Raw genomic sequence first — 18,551 nt, forward strand, 5'->3', positions numbered from 1 at the left:
GTCCCCCACGCTCCTCCCAGCACACCGTCACCCCTGCCCGCTGCACAGGGCAGCTCGCTCCGCCTGTGCCTGCAGTTGCCTTCACTGCCACAAGTTCATGTTTCTAACCCAGACTTGTCCCAGGGAGTCAGTTGCTTCCATCACGCTTCCCTGGCTGCAGCTGAGTGGGAGGTGGGCAGGTACCCCCACCACACACCCCACCCTCCATCCTTCCCCTGTTCTGCTCTGCTTCCTGGGCTGCAGGAGGTGATGGGACCGCTGGCACCCGGGGAAAGGGGTTTTGCACCTTGTGGGGCTTGACTGTGGCCAAGTTCCCGAGCGCTGTGGTGCACCAGGCTGACCCTGTGAGCCAGTCCTGTCTTGTCCCCCATCCACCCCAGGCCCTGTGCCCAGGAGAAAAGGCAATTCTCCAGATCAAGCCAGAGGCAGCTTGACACTTCTGCTGGGTGTGCGAGGGTGAAATGCAACCCTTATGATCAGAAATGTTGGGAGAAAAAATAGATTTTTGTGTATAAGAGAGCACCTGTCTTTCTTTAAAAGAATAAATCCTTGTCAAATCTTGTTTGCTCAATAAAGCCTCGGAGGGGTCCAAGCACCACTGATGGCAGACACATCCTCTGCTGAAATGGGCTGGGAGGAAGGGGCAGGGCAGGCTTGGAGCAGCAGGATTGCAGGACGCAGTCTCTCTGAGGTGGTGCTAGGGGTGTGAGGGTCTGGGCTGTGGCCAAGACACACTCTAGGGAAGTTGGGCTGGAGCTGCAGTCTGCCAGGGTCTCATAGACCCACCTTGGGTGCAGCATCTTCCCTCCGCAGAGGCAAAGGGCTGCAGGGCATTTGTGGGAACACAGCCCAAGCTGTGTGCTCCGAGCCAGTGTGAGCAGTGCCTGGGCTCAGCAGTGAGGGGAGACTTGCAGCTTTGAAAAGGGAATGAGAGGCTGGGGCAACAAAGAAGACTACATCCATCTTCTCTTTGATCCTGTGAATGGGACCAGCGGAAAGCAGAGCTCGGTGATGGGGAAGCAGGGCTGGCACACGGGCAGCATCGGATGCAGACAATGTACGCAGCAGCATGCCATCATTATTGGTTTATTCTATTTTGTTCCTAATGGATTATCATCGCTGCATTGCCCCACCCGACTGTTATCAGTGGCTCTGCTGGCTCTGCTTACGTTGCAGTGGAGCGTATCCAGATGCAAATACGCTCCAGGACTATCCTGGTTGCCTCTGCAGGTCCTCAGGGGAAGTTGAAATCCTCCTCTTCATTCCAAAAAAACACCTCCTCCAGAGTGAATCCTCCCACAAAGACCAGACCATAAACAGCAGCTGCTTGTCCCCTGCCTCCATGTGGGTGCTGGTGCTGGAGAACCTGAGAGCAGGTGCCGGGGCTGGCAGCAGCATCTGGAGGTTGGGGCAGGATGGGGACAGGCTAGGGCTGCTGGAGGGGCTGGCTCTGAGGCCTGATGTGGGGTCTCTGGATCCTTATCTGTAAAGGAGGACAGGCCACTCTGCAGTCAGCGCTGCGTGGGCTCTGCTCTTCATCATGAGCTCGGACACCAGTGCCGGCCAAAGCATCCAGACAAGGCATGGCTCCTGAGCACCATTGAGGCACAAAGCTAGGATGCGGGTCCCCAGCCCCACAACAGGGCCAATAAACCCGGAGCAGACCTGCACTGAGGGGTCAATAGCTTGCAGCTGCGGTTCCCAGTGCCCGTCCAGTGAGTGGGAGGTCTCTGTCTGCTCTTCTGCTGTCGTCAGAGCTGGAAAGGGAAGATGAACAGAGCTCGAACAGAGACCAGAGTGAAGCAGAGCTGGGATGAGGGTGTTCTCAGGGATGTACTCACAGGAGAAGGGCCGTGGCCTCCAGAAGTTCTCCTTGGTCCTAGGAGGTGGGGAGGAGAAAGGGGATCACATATCAGGCTGCCTGGTCTTGGTGCCTGAATCAGATGGGAGTGGGGAGCAGGGACTGTGTGGGGGGTGGGATGGGGCTGTGACAAAAGGAAAAGTCACATTATTGTGTCTACACAATTTCTTGCCTTGCCACAAGTGCACATGAACAGAGGCGCTTCCTGGAGAGTCCTGCTCCGACTAGCGTAGGGGGCTTTTTTGTGCTGAGCATCCCCTAAGCGCGGACGCCACGTCAGGACCGAGAGTTGGGGAGAGGGAAGGAGACGCTTGCTCTTCCACCCCAGCCTTGCACCCTGTCAGCCATCCACTAACTCCCTACTCTGCAGGAGACCAGGGTCCAGTCCTGCAACCACCTTTTTCTTGCTCCAGACCAACTCTTTCCAGGTCAACGTGAATTGCAATGGAAACCATTTGGATGGTATTCAAATCAAAACTAAATAGAAAGCCCATCTGTAACTGAGCACTGGGTGAGGTAAGGAAGAAATGCAAATATTCCTTTACACGGGGAAGAGGGAAGGTAATGTTCAACCCGCTGATGTTATTGCACCCCTGAGCAGCAGGTGATTGGGAAGAGAATCATAGAATCATAGAATCATAGAATAACCAGGTTGGAAGAGACCCACCGGATCATTGAGTCCAACCATTCCCATCAATCACTAACCCATGTCCCTCAGCACCTCATCCACCCGTCCCTTAAACCCCTCCAAGGAAGGTGACTCAACCCCCTCCCTGGGCAGCCTCTGCCAGTGCCCAATGACCCTTTCTGTGAAGAATTTTTTCCTAAAGTAAGAGGGGCTGGAAGATGCCAAAAGACCTTCCAGCTCATCTCTTCCCTAGGGCAGGCTCCCTGTGCTCAGTCCAGGTGGGTCCCACCACTGGTGGACCTTCCAGAGATAAATTTTCCACCCGTTTTTCAGGCTGGCAAAGCTCTTTCTGACCCCCAACCCCTCTGCCCTGTTGCACCCACAGCTCCCACCCCAGTGTGGGTCCAGCCCAATGCTCACCCCCAGTGCTGGTGGCGGCAGCAGAGGTGCACGGCCAGGCAGGTGGTGGCGAACAGGAGGCTGAGCAGAGCCAGGGCTCCCACCAAGATGCCGAGGAAGGCGGCGAGGCTGATGGCCAGCCGCTCGCACCGAGTGCCACCAGGGGAGAAGATGGAGAAGGGGAGGCAGCTGCAAAGGTGGAAGGAGGAGTGGTAAAGAAGTGAGGAGACATGGCCGTGCCCAGTGGCCTTGTCCATCCCCAGCCCCGTTGCTACCTGCACGTGGGTCCCTTGGGCAGGTGCTGGCATTGGCCACCGTGCTGGCAATAGCCCATCTTGCAAGGGGAGATGCAGACGAAGCCAATGGTCCCGGTGTAGTGGAGCTGGTAGCCTTCGTAGCCATACAGAACACAAGGGAAATAGCGCCGTAGCTCAGCCACCGTCACTGGGGAGGGACGGTGCGGTTTCAGCCAAGTAGCAGCATCACCCCTTGATGCTTCCCCAGGTCTCCCTGAGCTGGATCTGTGCCTGAGGGGGGAACTGCCACCCACCCGCCTCCCCCACGGGTGCGACCTGAACACCAGAGCACACAGGGTGATGAGGACAGTGGGGACAGTGGAGAGCTTCTCCTGGGCTCACAGGTTTGGCACTGAGAGCAACTCACGCTTCACCAGGTCAGTGATGTTGTCGTGGTGCAGACGCTGGAAGAGGAGGTTCACTCTTGCCTCCCGCCATCCCCAACGCCCGTTGAAGGCGCTGATGATGGCCCCTGGCAGCTCCTGATTCAGGAAATGAATGACAGTAGCACGGCTGTTGTAGGTGAACTCGGACACCACTCTGAAGGTGAAACCATCACTGTCTGTCCTACAGGAAAAAAAACAGGGCTGCTGGCAGAGCCACTGCTGTATCACAGAGTGGCTGAGCCTCACCGTGCCTCAGTTTCTCCATTTGGGGGGTGGTAAAGGAGGTATGAGGTAGGAGATGGAAGGTGCTCATGTCTCCAAGGTTTTATCAGCAGCAGAGGTGGAAAAACAGACTCTGGGATGAAGGAAAATGCCCTTTTCCCCCAAACTTTGTGGCCCATCATCTCCTTGGGTTGGGCACGGGGCTGCTCCTTGGCTGACTCACATCTGAGTGATGTTGGTGTTGCTCTGGAAAACCTTCACCTCCAGGGAGCCCAGGATGGCTGAGACCTGTGGCAAGAAGAGCGGGAGGATGTTCAGGGAGGGCAGGACAGCACTGGTGTGGGAAGAGGCTGCAGGGCGACACGGGCGCTGTGGCCGAACTCCATGGGCCTCACAGGTTCACGTGCTGGGAACCTGGCAGACGTCCTCAGCCAGCATCCCTGTGGATCTGCTGGATCCCTAGGGATCCCATGGGAGGGGAGTGCACGGAGGCATGAGCACCCCAAGCTGCCAGGTGTGCTGCTGTGTCCCTCTCCCCAGCCCCTCAAGCGACGTACAGTGTCATTAACTTCCTCGGCAGTGGCATTTCGCACCGTCCTGACCTGCAGCTGGATGCTTCTCCGGGGGAGATCTGCCAGGGGGAAGACACAGCGGTGGCTCCGGCGTCCCAGGATCAGGGAAAGCAGGGTTGGGGTTCACCTCCCACCGGGCACAGGTACCCACCTGTGCTGGGCAGTGGCCGAAAATCTCCCCCTGCCACCAGGCAGCGCTGGTCAGTGAAAGCCGGGGGGCAGGAACAGGTGGGGGAACAGGTGAGGGGGTGCAGGTGGCAGTGTCCCCCGTTACTGCAGTAGCTCTTGGGACAGGAGTGGGAGTCACAGGCTGAACCACAGTCTGGCCCCTCACCTGTGGGACAGGGAGCCCAGATCAGGAGGAGGCACAAACCCGTCTGCGGAGGCAGAGCCCCAGCGCGCAGATCCACCCTCAGCCACTCCTTGGGCTTTGATGCCTTACTTTCAGGTTTTCTTTTGGGGTGTGTGTTAATTTCAGGCTGGACATCAGGAAAAACATTTTCACAGAAAGTGTCATTGGGCACTGGCAGAGGCTGCCCAGGGAGGGGGTTGAGTCACCTTCCCTGGAGGGATTTAAGGGATGAGTGGATGAGGTGCTGAGGGACATGGTTTAGTGATTGATGGGAATGGTTGGACTTGATGATCTGGTGAGTCTTTTCCAACCTGATGATTCTATGATTCTATTCTGTGTTTTAGGATTTTTAGTATAAATTTAGATCCTTGAGGAAAAGCCGTGCTGGAACCTCTTCCCCTATGAAGTCCCAGTCTGCTGCATTAGAACAGGAGCAAAACCCATCACCCCAACCCCACCAACACCATCTGAAAACAGGGTTTGACCTTAACCACCCAGCCTCCACCTGGGCATCTGAGCTTTGATGGGATGAGATTTTTTTTTTTTTTTCTGAAAGGGCAATATTGCATGGATATTCTTTTCCTAACAGATGAGTGAAATCTGCATCCTGGGAGCACCACAGATGGTTGAGCTCTGATCCTTTCTGTTAAGGACAGCAAGGGCTTAGGTACAGATCTCAGCCAGCTCCCCTTCCTCTCCTCTCTGGCCAGTTTGGGTCCCACCAGAGTCCTTTTCCACTGAGGCCCAGGGGGTGATGGGGATGAGGACCATGGCTGCTGGCGTCCATCTACTCACCCTCCTCACTGGCTTTGCAGGTGCAGACATAGCTGCCCACTGTGTTGGTGCAGGAGGTGTTCCCCGGACACGCCATCCCCTGCACGCACTCATCGATATCTGCGGAGGCAACGCGGTGTGGAACCAGGAGAAATCCCTCTGCCATGGTCCCACCGATGCCCCGAGTCCCTGGTGGCCGTGGCAAGTCCTCATCACCTGAGCAGTGCCGCCCATCCCCAGTCAGGCCGGCTGGGCAGGGGCCACAGCCGCTGCGCACGTCGCATCCTACGCCGGGGAAGCAGCCTTGGGCACAGGGGTCTGGGGGGTCCTGGCAGAAGGGACCCGAGTAGCCACCATCGCACCTGCAGGCTGCCAGCTGGGAAGGGAACGATGACACCAGCTTAGGGAACAAGAGGAGGATCCAGTGGGTCTTTTCCAACCTAGTGATTCTATGATACTGTGATAGGTGGACAGAGAAGACAGACAGCGTGGCTGGCGTGGGGAGGGGCACAGCACGGTGCTAGAGGAACTTCCTTGCACTTGGTGTTGCCCAAACCCTGCTACCTGCAGGGAGGATCCGCCAAGGGTGATGGTGTCGCTGTAGTCACACTCCTGGCTCCTGCTGCAGCTGCAAAGGGTGAAGTGGAGCTGGAGGAGGGCAGAGAGGTTGTTGGACCCAACAGCCTCCAGGCTGACCGTGAGTGGGGCTGTCCCTCGGGGCTCCCACGTCAGGGCGCCACTCTCTGCCAGGGGGAGAGGTGGGAGTTAGAGGAGAGGGGTTTGTTGGCCAATGTACCCCCATCCCATCCCATCCCATCCCATCCCATCCCATCCCATCCCATCCCATCCCACCCCATCCCATCCCATCCCATCCCATCCCATCCCAGCTGCCCTGTCTCTCCTTCCGTACCTGAAATATTGAGCTCTGGTGAGAGATGGGGGACAAAGTGTGCCCCTGCCCCCGTGACATGGTACTGCCTCCTGACCCTTTCTGTCCTGAAGGCTGTGAGCGATGCGTCGCCAGTGATGACAGGAGGGAAGGCATCTGAGGAAAGAGCAGCTCAGCACGCAGCCAATTATCTGCTAAATGGCCTTGGCACTGCTTAGCCCCGAGTCCCTCCTGGTGAGGATGGGACCCCAGGCAGATGCTGCCATGACCGATCAAAACCAAGGCCCTCATTTCGCATAGCGTGGTGGCATTTCCCAACCTTGGAGACCAGCCAGCTGGGCAGTGCAACTCCAAGACCATGGTGACTTCTTTCCTGCCTCATGTGGAGCAAAAGAGCCCAGGAAGGGAGCACGGCACTGCCGGGATACCTGAGCCGTGCCTTCTCGGAGGTGAGGATCTGCTCCACTTACTGAGTAGTGTCTTCTTCTGCTTGAAGTCGGCTGCGAGGCTCTGGGTGGCCAGGCCCAGGGCTACATCCCCTGTGCTCAGCGAATCGTAGATGCACTCCTTGCTGCCCTGGCACTGCAAGGCTGCCAGCTGGTACCGGCTTTCATTCTCCTGCCTCAGCTGAGACAAGAAGATGGGTGTGAAGTTCATTACTGGTGAGTCCAGAGGCCGAGCAAACAAGCTGTGCTCTCCAACAGCCCCTGCAAGAGAGCGCACCATGGGTACAGCCTTGGGTTTTTAAGGTTTGTTATATTTTAGGGGTCATTTCCACGGAGTGATGAGAAGACCAAAGGGCTTCCCTGGCATCACTTTGCTCAGGCAAGTGTCTAAATATCTGCAGCCAAAGCATGGCTGGAAGGTGCATGAATGGGAGGATCATCAAGGTGGAACCTGAGCCTGAACTTACAGGTCATCCCGTAGCTGTAAATTTCCTCCTCGCTGCTGTTCACAGGGATGCTGGTACCATTTAACATCTGGAAGTCATCGGTGGGGTCACGATCCCACACACCTGATGGAGCAACACCAGAGGACTGGAGGCTCCCATGCCAGGGCTGACCTCCTCTGTGGTGCTGGCTGGTGTTTAGTTTAGACCTGGGGGTCCATGCCCTCACAAGCATGTTCCCCAGCATTTTCCAGCCTGCTTTAGGGTGGGAAGGGGACTTTGCACCCTGGCTCTGCAGCAGTGCTAGAAGTTCTCACCCAGGAGGCCCTTGGTGCTGTTGTGGTACTGATTGGGCAGGCTGCAGACCATGCTGAGGATCCCAGAGGCAGCCGAGATGGAGACAGCGATGGCCCCATCGAAGACAGCTGTGATGGAGGAGGAGTTGACCAGCAGGACACCGGGGCTGTAGTGCACCTCAGCACCCATGTCTGCAAAGGAAGGAGAGCACAGAGGGAGAGTCCACAGTCCGCATTCAGGTACCCCTGATAGGAACGGTTGGACTCGATGATCCTGTGGGTCTTTTCCAACCTGGTGATTCTATCATTCTGTGAATTTAAGGAGGGGAGCGCTCTCTATGCACCCCAGCAGAGTCAGAGACAGGTATAGGTCGGAGGCATGTGATGGAGCTCAGGATGGCTGCCCTTGCGCTGGGCAGGGCTGGTCTTTGTGGGATGGGGGGGACACCTGCTCCCCCCTAGGTACATTTAACACTTAACAGCACATCTTGCTCACCTTGAGAATAGGAAAACTGGATAGTTCTGTTGTTCAGTAGGACTTGGATGTCACCCTGGCTCCCCAAGGACCACTCAACCTGCAAATCATGGCAGGTGTCCCAGTCAGCCCCTCTGCACATCCCTTCCTGCCATCCTCCTGTGCTGGGGACACTTGTGCTAAACCCTGTCCTCCTCCAGCCCTGTCAGAGAGGCTCAGCTCAAGGGGAAGTGTTATCATGCTCTTCAACCCAACAAGCACACAATAAAACAGCTTTGACAGTTGCACAGGAGAGGACAACAGGCTGAATCCCATTCCTGCTGGCATGGGGCATACATAACACCTTGGCTGAACGTGGGAGCATGGGGACCTGTGCTGGTGGGGTCCAGGTACTAATCCCCCTCCTCACACTGCTCAGCAGCTGCTTCTGGTGACACCAGAAGGTTTTGCTTACTGAAATGGGCATAGGGAGCCCATTCTGCAATTCTGCAAAGCCAGGAAGAGTACACGCTTGTGCTAACGTGCCCAAAGGAGACAGGTGGTTGTGGCAATGGGTGTGCAACAAAGGTGGTGGAGCAAACTGTGCTCCTGCAGGGCTCCAGGCCATTGCTGTCCAGCTTGTAAGGGGTGTTTAGAGCTGTGGGTCATTAGTCTTAGTCCAACCCACCACTATTAGCACTTTGCTGGGATTGTGGAAGGAGGCAGGGACAGGAAAGGGGATGCTCTTTGGGTCGCAGGCACTTGTAGGTGATACAGAGGCAGTGCCCAGCCTCCCAGAGGGGTCTGTCTAATTAGATGCTCAGACTGATACCCAGGATGCTCCTACTCACTGTTGTGGTGGTGGTGGATGTGTACTGGGCAGCAAAGGCCATGAAGTTGGTGGCCTGGGCTGTGCCAGTCCTGGCTGTGCGCCCTTGCAGCACGAAGCTGGTCTGGGCATCACCAGCCAGCAGCAGGACGAAGTCCCCAAGCCCATTGAAGGTGTAGGTAAGTCCATCCAGGGTGGTGATGTGGGGATCCCCAAAGGCGCTGGCTGGGGTCCAAAGGAGACAGAGACATTTTGATGGGAGGAAGAAAAGAAAACGCAGGTGTCATCACGTGGAGGAGAGCAGCCCCCAGTGCTGTGCCAGGCTCAGCAGTCCCTAGTGGGATGCTGCAAAGCCGTATCTTACGCGTGGGGTCCACATATGGCTGTGTCACCCGCTCGTTACCCCAGCACAGAGGAGGGACAGCCCCAGGGACTCACCAGGGGTGGGTGGCACGTATCCCTCGCAGCCCACCCTGGGTCTCTTCTCAGCAAACTTGGTGCAAAATAAAGGCTTCTCCACTTGTCTGCAGCACCAGTTGAAAGCCTCCAGCTCCTCATCTGCAGAGGAAGGCAGCTGGGTGCTGGGGGTGTCAGGCACCCTGCTGCGCCTGCAGAGCGCTTGATGCTTGGGGTGTTTTAGGGTGAGAGAGTGCTGATGTCTGCTTACCAGTGGTGGGGTGGATGGGGAGGGTCCATGTTCTCTCCTGCCAGCCTTCGAGCAAGCTTCCATCCTGATACAGACACCGCACCCCGGCTCCGGCCAGGCTGGGGGATGCAGTGCGCAGCATCCTCATGGAAGCATCCTCTGGGCCTGAAAAGATGCGAGGGGATCACAGCTGCCCCCAGAGCAGGAGGGGACCACCTGCCATCCCCTGATCCTGCGTCTGGCCCCTCGGGGCTACGCTCAGCACCTCTGCTCCAGCGGTAGCGGGGGTCCAGCTCTGCCTGGGGCTGGGAGCAGGGGCATGGCAGCAGCTCGCTGTTCCAGGCACCCGGAGCTGGCTGCGCGTCCAGCCACGCCAGGCACCGCAGCCTGAAGTTCACTCGGGAACGACTGTCCAGCCTGTAGATCCACAGCCCACGTACGTCTGTGGGAGCAACCGGAGAACAGCACAGCTCGTCCAGTCTCACTTGGTGCCAAGGGATCCCATGGGACAGCTGTCCGTGGCCAGTGACCTCACACGAGGTCTCCAGGCTCCCTCTAGAGCCAGCATGGCTGTGACAAGCCACAGAGGACACGGGACACGCGTAAACTCCTCTCAGTGGCCAACCCTTGCCCTGTGGCTTCTCTGGCCCATCGCCTCCCAGGGATACATGCTGGGCATCCAATCCTGGCACCAAGCACACAGCTCCCTCCGTCCCCACCTGTCCCGGGTGCTCCCCAGTGCTGTACCTGTGCTGGTGCTGCTGTGCTGGTCTGGTCGGTACTTGACCGCTGGTGGCTTCTGGGTCAGCTCGTTATTCTGGGCATAACCATCACCGCTGTGCAGAGAGAAGAGGTTGGGGCACAACAACCCTGAGCAGCTACAGACTAGGAGAAGTCTGGCTGGAAAGCTGCCTGGAGGAGAAGGACCTGGGGGTGCTGGTTGACAGCCGGATGAACATGAGCCAGCAGTGGCCCAGGTGGCCAAGAAGGCCAATGGCATCTTGGCTTGGATCAGAAACGGCGTGACCAGCAGGGCCAGGGAGGTTCTTCTCCCTCTGTACTCGGCACTGGGGAGACCGCTCCTCGAATCCTGTGTTCAGTTCTGGGCCCCTCACCACAAGAAGGATGTTGAGGCTCTGGAGTGAGTCCAGAGAAGAGCAACGAAGCTGGTGAGGGGGCTGGAGAACAGGCCTTATGAGGAACGGCTGAGAGAGCTGGGGGTGTTTAGCCTGGAGAAGAGGAGGCTGAGGGGAGACCTCCTTGCTCTCTCCAACTACCTGAAAGGAGGTTGTGGAGAGGAGGGAGCTGGGCTCTTCTCCCAAGTGACAGGGGACAGGACGAGAGGGAATGGCCTCAAGCTCCGCCAGGAGAGATTTAGGCTGGACATTAGGAAAAAATTTTCAAAGAAAGGGTCACTGGTCCCTGGCAGAGGCTGCCCAGGGAGGGGGTTGAGTCACCTTCCCTGGAGGGGTTTAAGGGACGGGTGGACGAGGTGCTGAGGGACATGGGTTAGTGACTGATGGGAATGGTTGGACTCAATGATCCTGGGGATCTTTTCCAACCTGGTGATTCTATGACGCTATGATTCTACTCCACTCCCCTTAGAGGGTGCAAACTGCTGTGGTTTGCTGGAGAGAGGGTTTAAACAGGACAGGGTTCCTCCAGGTGTGGGAGCTGGGGTCTGATGGAGATAACACCGCTGATGGCTCCAGCATAGTGCTGGGAGAAACCCGTGCTGTCCAAAATGCAGCCATACATGTGCACAGCACCTGGAGAAGCCGATCAGCACGTTGCCTGCAGCCAGCTCAGTGTAGTCCCACCGCATCCCGCCGTCCTGGTAGAGCAGCAGGGCAAAGGAGCAGTTCCCATCCGTGGTGAGGACAGCCTGGTAGGTGCTCGTCTGGAGAAACCCAAGGCACTCCCTTAACATCCACAAAGGCTCCCCTGCTTCCCCCACAGCACAACCCACATCACCAGACCAGTAGCCCATCCCTGCCCTGGCCATTACTGGTGACAGTCCCCTCCATCACCTGAGTGTCATCCTGCCGGGATGGGTACGCTGGAGCCTTCTCCCATGTCACCTTCAAGGTCCACTTTGCGTTGTAGGGGATTTTCAGGTATTTCTCAATCTTTGCTTCCACATCGTGGACAAGGGGCTCTTTGGTAGAGCTAATGGTGGAGTAATCCTGCCCGGATGGCGAGAGAGAATGTTAAATGGGGGAGCTGGGAGCTGGGCTCTCCCAGGAGAACATATTTGGTGGACCCAACCTGGTACCAGGTAGTGCCGACACCCTGGGAGAAATCCGCATCATCCCAAAAGACGGCCACTATCGGCAAATCCTCACGGCCGCTGAAGCCCTGGGGAGGTGGGTTGGGATTGGATGGGACGTAGTTCTCCGTGGGTGGGAAAATTATCTGTCCATTATCTGTAAACTAACCAAAATAACTTGTTATTTGCCAACACCTGAGGCAGCTCCTGCCCTGCCCATGTGGCTTTTAGCCTCCATGGGCGAGCAGGAACCTGTTATTTTGAACTGCAACAAAATTTAACGTTTGGATGAAACTGGATTTCTGCTCCATTTCTGTGGGTTTTTTTCTACCAAAGAGGCTGTGCATCCCTTAAGCGCTCGGTGAAGGGGGGACTTACATAGAGAGCATCTCGCAGTGACTTCCCAAAGGGGAACCCAATCTCTGGCTTGAACAGAGGGGAGTTAAAATCCACCATCCTCTGGATGAACTCTTGGTCCCCTGCCTCCATGCCGAAAGGGTACAGTGAGGCTGCTGGCACTGACACAGGCAGGAAATTAATCAAAAAGAAGAAAAAAACATTAACATCTGCTCCATCCTTCCTGTGGCCAGAGCAAACTCACTGCCTTACCACCGTGATGCTGTGCCTGTGCTCCCCGAGGCTGCACCAGTGCTCTGATGGCTTGTAACCCAATTTTTAATCTAGTTTTCAACTGGAATAGTGTACACTTAGATGATGTACTTCACCTTTCCCCGTGAATCCAGTAGCCCAACATGTAACCCAGACAAATCACCCTGCCCTTTGATTTGGAAGAAGAAAATCTACTTACTGATAATACCGTGGGTGGGCTGGGGCCCAGGGGCAGGATTTTTGTGGCCAGCGGTTGCATGGGCAGATGTGCTTGATGCTGTGGATGGTCCCTTCTCTGTCCCAAAGGAAGGAGATGTGGTAGTGGCAGGGCTGATGCTGGCTCGTGGTCTCTCCATTGCCACAGTGCCTGGGGCTGGGACACCTGCCTGCTTATCTGGGCTCACTGGGGCTGGGGGTGCAACAGCCACAGTGCTGCCTGCAGGGATGGTTGTGGTGCTGCCTTCACCGATGGTTAGGATGCTGCCTGCACTGGTGGCTGTGGTGCTGCCTTCACTGATTGCTGTGATGCTGCCTGCAGTGGTGGATGTGATGCTGCCTTCAGTGACGGTTGTGATGCTGCCAGCAGTGTTGGTCATGGTGCTGCCTTCAGTGATGCCTGTAGTTCTGCCTGCAGTAGTGGCTGTGGTGCTGCCTTCAGTGATGCCTGTAGTTCTGCCTGCAGTAGTGGCTGTGGTGCTGCCTTCAGTGATGGTCGTGGTGCTGCCTTCAGTGATGGTCATGATGCTGCCAGCAGTGTTGGATGTGATGCTGCCTTCACCGATTGCTGTGATACTACCAGCAGTGATAGTCGTATTGCTGCCAGCAGTGATGGATGTGGTGTTGCCTTCAGCAATGGCTGTGATGCTGCCAGCAGTGTTGGTTGTGGTACTGGCTTCAGTGATGGTCATGGTGCTGCCTCCAGCGATGGTTGTGGTGCTACCTCCAGCGATGGTTGTGGTGCTGCCTTCAGTGATACTCGTGATGCTGCCACCGGTGATGGATGTGGTGCTGCCTTCACTGATGGTTGTGATCCTGCCAGCAGTGTTGGTCGTGGTACTGGCTTCAGCGATGGTCGTGGTGCTGCCTGCAGCGATTGTCATGGCGTTTCCTGCAGAGACAGTCATGGTGCTGCCTTCACCAATGGTTGTGGTGCTACCTGCAGTGTTGGATGTGGTGCTGCCAGCAGCATTGGTCATGGTGCTGCCTTCACCAATGGTTGTGGTGCTGCCAGCAGTGGTGGATGTGGTGCTGCCTTCACCGATGGCTGTAGTGCTGCCAGCAGTGTTGGTCATGGTGCTGGCTTCAGTGATGGACGTGGTGCTTCCTGCAGTGATGGTTGTGGTGCTGCCTTCAGCGATTCCTGTAGTGCTGCCTTCAGCGATGGTCATGGTGCTGCCTGCAGTGGTAGCTGTTTTCTCTCCCCGAGCTGCCCCACGGGATGTCTGGAAGCTGGGGGGTGATGTGGTCACTGCCTGTCCCACGGCACGGATGCTGATGGCTGTGGGAGAACTGCCACCTGTTGCTGGGTCTGGGAGAGTCTGTCCAGCCGCTGGCTCCCTGGTTGCACCAACACCAAACAGAGACGTGGCTGTTGCCGTGTCCCCCGTTGGGCTGTGTGGAGCAGGCACTGCCATGTCAGGCGATGTCTCCACCGAGGGGGTACGTACTGCAGGGGACAGGACAGGTCTTCCACTTCTGCCTGCCTCATCATGTGTTACAGCAAGGGACAGGGCTCTGCTGGTGCTGGTGGCCTTTGCCACGGCAGTCGGCACAAGTGCAGTGGCCCTGGTCACCACAAAGCTCTCCCCACCCCCTGAGGTGGGTGGCAGGATGGTTTTGCCAGCAAAAATGCTGACAGCTGGTGCGGTGGCCAAGCTTGTGCTAAAGGTGTTGGAGACAGGCACGTGGATGCTCTTGGTGCTAGCTGGGGGTGCTGCACCCTCGGTGCTCCTCTTGGATGGGGTGGTGGCTGCCCAGGCTGTGGTACCCCCAGCACCTGGCTGGGATGCAGCTGTAGCCTCCCATGCCTGCGTGTGGCCAACAGCCAGCGAGGAGACCCCGGCTGTGGGCTCATCCTCGGCAACCAGGTTGAGAATCCTTGAGGTGGGGTCATGGATGCTGTTGGTGGCCTCAGGGGGTGGCCTCAGGGTGACACGGGAGCTGTGCGGAGCAGAGGAACTGCTAGGGACAGTAGAGGGGGGTGTCATGACCCTGTTGAGACTGGCATCGTGTGCTCCCATTGCTGGATCAGTGAGGTTCACACTAGTGGTGAGAGAAGGTGCCACCACCACCGAACGGGTGCTCCCAGGGACAGGAGACACTTTGATGTCTTGCTCAGCAGTGCTGTGAGGGAGGCCAGAGGGAGGTGTTCGAGCCATCTCTGGGGCTGTGGGTGACACCGTGCCCGCGATGGCCACTGCAGTAGGGCTTTCGCTGCCTGGGGCAGAGCGTGTCGATGAACTGGCATCACCAGAGCCTGGCTCAGCCACTCCACCCCCAAGACTGGGCAGCCCTACAGCCCTGTTCCCCGTGCTGGGAGAAGCTGTGTCCTTACCAAAGCCCATGTCCACATCCGTGTTCTCAGTGGGCTCAGCAGTAAGGTAGCTGTGGTCTGATGCAGCTGTGCTGGGTTGAGCCGTGCTTCTGGCTGCACCAGGGGGTGATGCTTGCAAGGATGTCCCCAGGGCGGTGTCACCACTGTAGAGGGTACCTGTCACAGCACCGACCCTTGTGCTCTCAGCTGGGGTTGAACCCAGAGCTGCCTGTGTGATGCTGTTGTCATCTGCCAGCTGGGACCTGTCTCTTTCTCCCTCTGAGGCTGCGTTTTTGGGGTGCAGCGGTGTCACGGGCTGGAGCGTCTTGCCAGCAGTGGTGTTGAGGAGGGGACTGGCTTTGGCCAGCACTAAACTGAGATTTGCCGTGGCGGACAGGGCTGAGTGATTGCCCCTGGGAGCTGGGAGAGGCAGATCTGCTGGGGGCCTGGTTTCTGGATCATCGGTCCCTTGAGCAAGCGGCTCTGTTGATGACCTGACAGCGACAACCATATGGATGGGAGCTGGCCCTGCTGCGCTGGCATCTGGGTTCTCCTCTGTCCCCACCTCCAGGGATACCACCCTCACCAGTGGCCCTGCGCTGCTGCCATCGGCGTGGGGGTCACCCGGAGCACCCATTGCCGGTGGTGGGGTGGCTGTGGATGGTGGGAACAAGCCTGCTGTCGCCTCTGTGGAGATGCTGGGTGGGGACACCCTCGGAGCCATCTCTGCAGTAGTACTGCCTTCCAGAAGAGTGGGAACACCTGCTCGCGATGTCACAGGGACACTGGCTTCTCTGGGTCCTCTCAGGGTGCCTGGAACACCCATGTTCATACCTGGTGCAGTGCCGAGCGACCACATCTCTGCCCTCGGAGCTGCCCCACTCTGGGGCTCAGCCCAGACTGGTGAGACTGGTGCTGGTCCAGGGGTGCCATCAGTTCCCAAGGGTGCCGAGCCAATGGTGGGACCAGGCTGGCTGCGAGATGCATCAGGCACAGCCAAGGTGGCTCTGCTGTCCCACGGTGCTGTGGTGGTCTTGCCACCAGCCAGTGATGCTATTTCCATCCCTGCTTCACTAATTGTAGTGTTGCTAGTAATAGAGGATGGATGGGCAGCTGGTCCAGTCCCAACGCCGTGAGATGTTGGTGCAGCAGTGGCTCGAGGGTCCCCATCTGGCTTTGCTCCACCACTGCCTGTGAGGGACAAAGACATGGCCACGCTGGATCTGGCTGCAGCTGCCTCTGCTGTGGTGGCCCCAGGGTCTGCTGGAGGGGTTTGGCTGGGCAGAGACCACATGGAATGCACAAAGGACCCTGGAGAGGGACCACCAGGGCCAGTGGGAGCTGTGTCTGGGGACAGCCCCATGCTGAGCCCCTGTGGGATGGTCTCGGTCTCTGGAGAAGCGGTGCCCGCTATGGCTCTGGGCTCACTCTTGATGGACACCAGCTCAGTGCCAGTGCTTCCCAGAGCTGGGAATGATGTGGTGGAGACGTGTTCTGCAGCGGTTACATCCCTCGCCATAGGTGATGTTCCCAGAGCTAGTGTTGTAACCCCAGGGTGGGTGACAGCGCTGGCTCCAGGCAGCCCCTCTCCGGCTGTGCCGGGGGTTGAGCTGTGGCTGGTGGAAAGTGTCTTTCTTGCATCCAGCACGGCATCGCCGTGGTGTTGGGGTGAAAGGGCTGGAGAAGGCTGAACAGGGGGCACAGGAGTGTCCTGTGAGGCATCATGGCTGGCGTCAGATAAGGCACGTGCTGGTGGCTCTGAAGCCTCGTTGATGCCAGTGGTGGCAGAAGAAAAGGCGACCTTTGCCGAGGATGCAGCTGGGGGGTCTGCAGGCTGTGGGGCTGCCATCCTGGCTCCTGTGGCTGTGTGTGTGGGACCCCCGAGGAGGCCAGGGGCAGGACTTGCTGAAGCTGCAGCTGGTTTCATGGGGCTGCCCACATCCCAAGAGATGCTGGCTGCTCTGGCTGGAGGCAAGGTGGTTTTATCCAGCCCTGGCATGACCTCTTGGGATGGGAGCACTGCGGTTGTATGTAGCTCATCAGAGCTCTTACTGATGCTGGGGGGCGACATCCCTGTGCTGTGCTCATCCTGCGGGAGCAATGGCACCGTGGTCCACGGTGTCCCTGGCATCCCCTCCACGGTGACAGAACTGCCCAGCTGCACCATCTCATTGATATCAATCCATTTTCCAGTGACTGAGGAAGATGCTTTTGTCCCTGGCATAGGCTGAGCGGCCGGAATGTGTGTCACTGGCACGGACAGACCCTGCCCTGGTGCTGGAGGGGCACCTCTCAGTGCACCAGCAGCAACGACGGGTGGGTCAGCTGCAACCCCCTCTTGCATGGGGACAGTTGTTCCCAGTACTGCCTCTCCAGGGATGCTGTCCGGAGCCACTCTGGAGGCTTCCAAAGCCTGTTTAGGAGCAGTGCTGCTGTTTGATGGTGGTTTGCTAGTCCCCTTTACAGCTGGGATACCTGGAGCTGGTGCTGATGCTGGCCCAGGACCACCACTGCCCATGGCAAGACCCATCGCGTGTCCTGTTGGTGCAAGGGACAGAAGCTGCCCTTGCTGAGAGCTAGTAGGAGCCAGGGGGACAGTGGTGGGGTGGTTTGCAGCACCTGGTGAGGGGACCCCTGACTGGGGGCTGCCCTGTGTGGCCAGACCCGTCCCCCGCTCACCACCGCTCCCGGCTGGAACCAGCGCTTTCAGCGTCACCTGTGGCACCAGGCTGCCTGCAGGGCGAGACAAGGTGGCCCCAGCTGGATCAACCCCGCCACAGCCCCAGCAGGCAGGAACCTGCCTGTGCCCAGCTGCCTGCCCTCCTTACCTGAGCCGGTGCTGCTGCTGGGGGCAGAGGGGCGCTCGGGCTGGGTGGCTGCGGTGCTGGGGAACACGTGGCACGTGCCCAGGTCTGGAGGCAGCTCGACACCGGCGCTGTCAGCCACGGAGCGGACGCTGCCAGGTTCTGCCAGCGCCAGCAGAGGGGCAAGGGGCTGCTCCCCACTCTCCCCACCTAGTGCTGGTGGCAGAACAGATCCGTGAGAGCAGGACAGGTTAAAAACCCAGCCCAGGGTTCCTTGTCACCATCATCCCTTCTCCCTGCTGCAGAAGAAAGGTGCTCCCAGGCCACACGTTGCCCTTGGGGCTGATCCCTACACAGCCGAACAACACCAAAAGCAGAACAAGCACCTTCCTCATGAGCCCGAGTCCCTGTTTGACCCGCAACACCCACTGCTTCCCCGGCTGCACTTGGGGGACCGCACCAAGGCTGTGGCACGAGCAGGCAGAGATGGGGCAAGCCCCAGCTGGGCACTTGGGCTCAAACTTGCAACATCCAAGCAACCAGAATCGGTCACAGCCCATCACCCAGAGGGTATCGACCACCCAGTCAGACCAGCGGTGTGAGGGTGACCCCAGCACTTACCTGGCAGGACCCAGATTGCCCACAGCATCCAGCTCCAGAGCGGCCACTGGCCCGGGCACTCCATGGTGCTTCCTCGGCAGCGGGGACGGGGCTGCAGGTCTCCCAGGGGAGCGACGCAATGGGTTGGACGCAATGGGGTGGCTCCATCGGTAAGCACTCCCCTGGAGCAGGGGGGACGGGACAAGTGTGCCACGTGCCCGGCGCCTGGGGCACCGACGGCTC

General features: G+C 58.1%; 2 protein-coding genes and 1 long non-coding RNA gene across 3 annotated transcripts; all 3 read right to left on the minus strand.

The window, feature by feature from the left end:
• Positions 1-1,080: 1,080 nt before the first annotated feature.
• On the minus strand, positions 1,081-1,916 carry LOC138724468 (uncharacterized). Its single transcript, XR_011338063.1, has 3 exons — positions 1,842-1,916; positions 1,666-1,757; positions 1,081-1,483 (listed from the first exon to the last, which is right to left on the minus strand). It is a non-coding gene; the product is annotated as an uncharacterized lncRNA (long non-coding RNA).
• A 989-nt stretch (positions 1,917-2,905) lies between these two features.
• On the minus strand, positions 2,906-12,830 carry MUC4 (mucin 4, cell surface associated). Its single transcript, XM_069864947.1, has 24 exons — positions 12,571-12,830; positions 12,141-12,280; positions 11,762-11,926; positions 11,524-11,679; positions 11,263-11,393; positions 10,241-10,329; positions 9,759-9,935; positions 9,515-9,658; positions 9,286-9,405; positions 8,870-9,072; positions 8,061-8,139; positions 7,586-7,756; positions 7,293-7,394; positions 6,850-7,086; positions 6,401-6,535; positions 6,055-6,233; positions 5,707-5,866; positions 5,512-5,610; positions 4,516-4,698; positions 4,350-4,423; positions 4,016-4,080; positions 3,552-3,751; positions 3,164-3,332; positions 2,906-3,077 (listed from the first exon to the last, which is right to left on the minus strand). Exons 1-24 carry the CDS (start codon positions 12,725-12,727, stop codon positions 2,906-2,908), a joined length of 3,507 nt encoding a protein of 1,168 aa, XP_069721048.1. The 5' UTR covers positions 12,728-12,830.
• A 13-nt stretch (positions 12,831-12,843) lies between these two features.
• LOC138724730 (uncharacterized) lies at positions 12,844-18,461 on the minus strand. The gene is made up of 3 exons (XM_069864949.1): positions 18,330-18,461; positions 13,048-16,095; positions 12,844-12,947 (listed from the first exon to the last, which is right to left on the minus strand). Exons 1-3 carry the CDS (start codon positions 18,391-18,393, stop codon positions 12,844-12,846), a joined length of 3,216 nt encoding a protein of 1,071 aa, XP_069721050.1. The 5' UTR covers positions 18,394-18,461.
• Positions 18,462-18,551: the final 90 nt, after the last annotated feature.

The sequence above is a fragment of the Phaenicophaeus curvirostris genome, chromosome 10 (genome assembly GCF_032191515.1).
Source record: "Phaenicophaeus curvirostris isolate KB17595 chromosome 10, BPBGC_Pcur_1.0, whole genome shotgun sequence".
NCBI classification, from domain to species: domain Eukaryota; kingdom Metazoa; phylum Chordata; class Aves; order Cuculiformes; family Cuculidae; genus Phaenicophaeus; species Phaenicophaeus curvirostris.

Excerpts from the sequence above, each read along its gene's own strand:
- MUC4 (XM_069864947.1), bottom strand. The coding sequence starts at position 12,727 with ATGGAGAGACCACGAGCCAGCATCAGCCCTGCCACTACCACATCTCCT. Across the intron at positions 10,330-11,262 it reads GTGCTGATCGGCTTCTCCAG|CGGTGATGGTTATGCCCAGA; the intron begins GTGCTGTGCACA and ends CTCTCTGCACAG. Across the intron at positions 3,078-3,163 it reads CCCAAGGGACCCACGTGCAG|CTGCCTCCCCTTCTCCATCT; the intron begins GTAGCAACGGGG and ends CCACCTTTGCAG.
- LOC138724730 (XM_069864949.1), bottom strand. The coding sequence starts at position 18,393 with ATGGAGTGCCCGGGCCAGTGGCCGCTCTGGAGCTGGATGCTGTGGGCA. Across the intron at positions 16,096-18,329 it reads GGCAATCTGGGTCCTGCCAG|GCAGTGGTGGAGCAAAGCCA; the intron begins GTAAGTGCTGGG and ends TGTCCCTCACAG. Across the intron at positions 12,948-13,047 it reads CACCACAGCCACTACTGCAG|CATCACAACCGTCACTGAAG; the intron begins GCAGAACTACAG and ends CACTGCTGGCAG.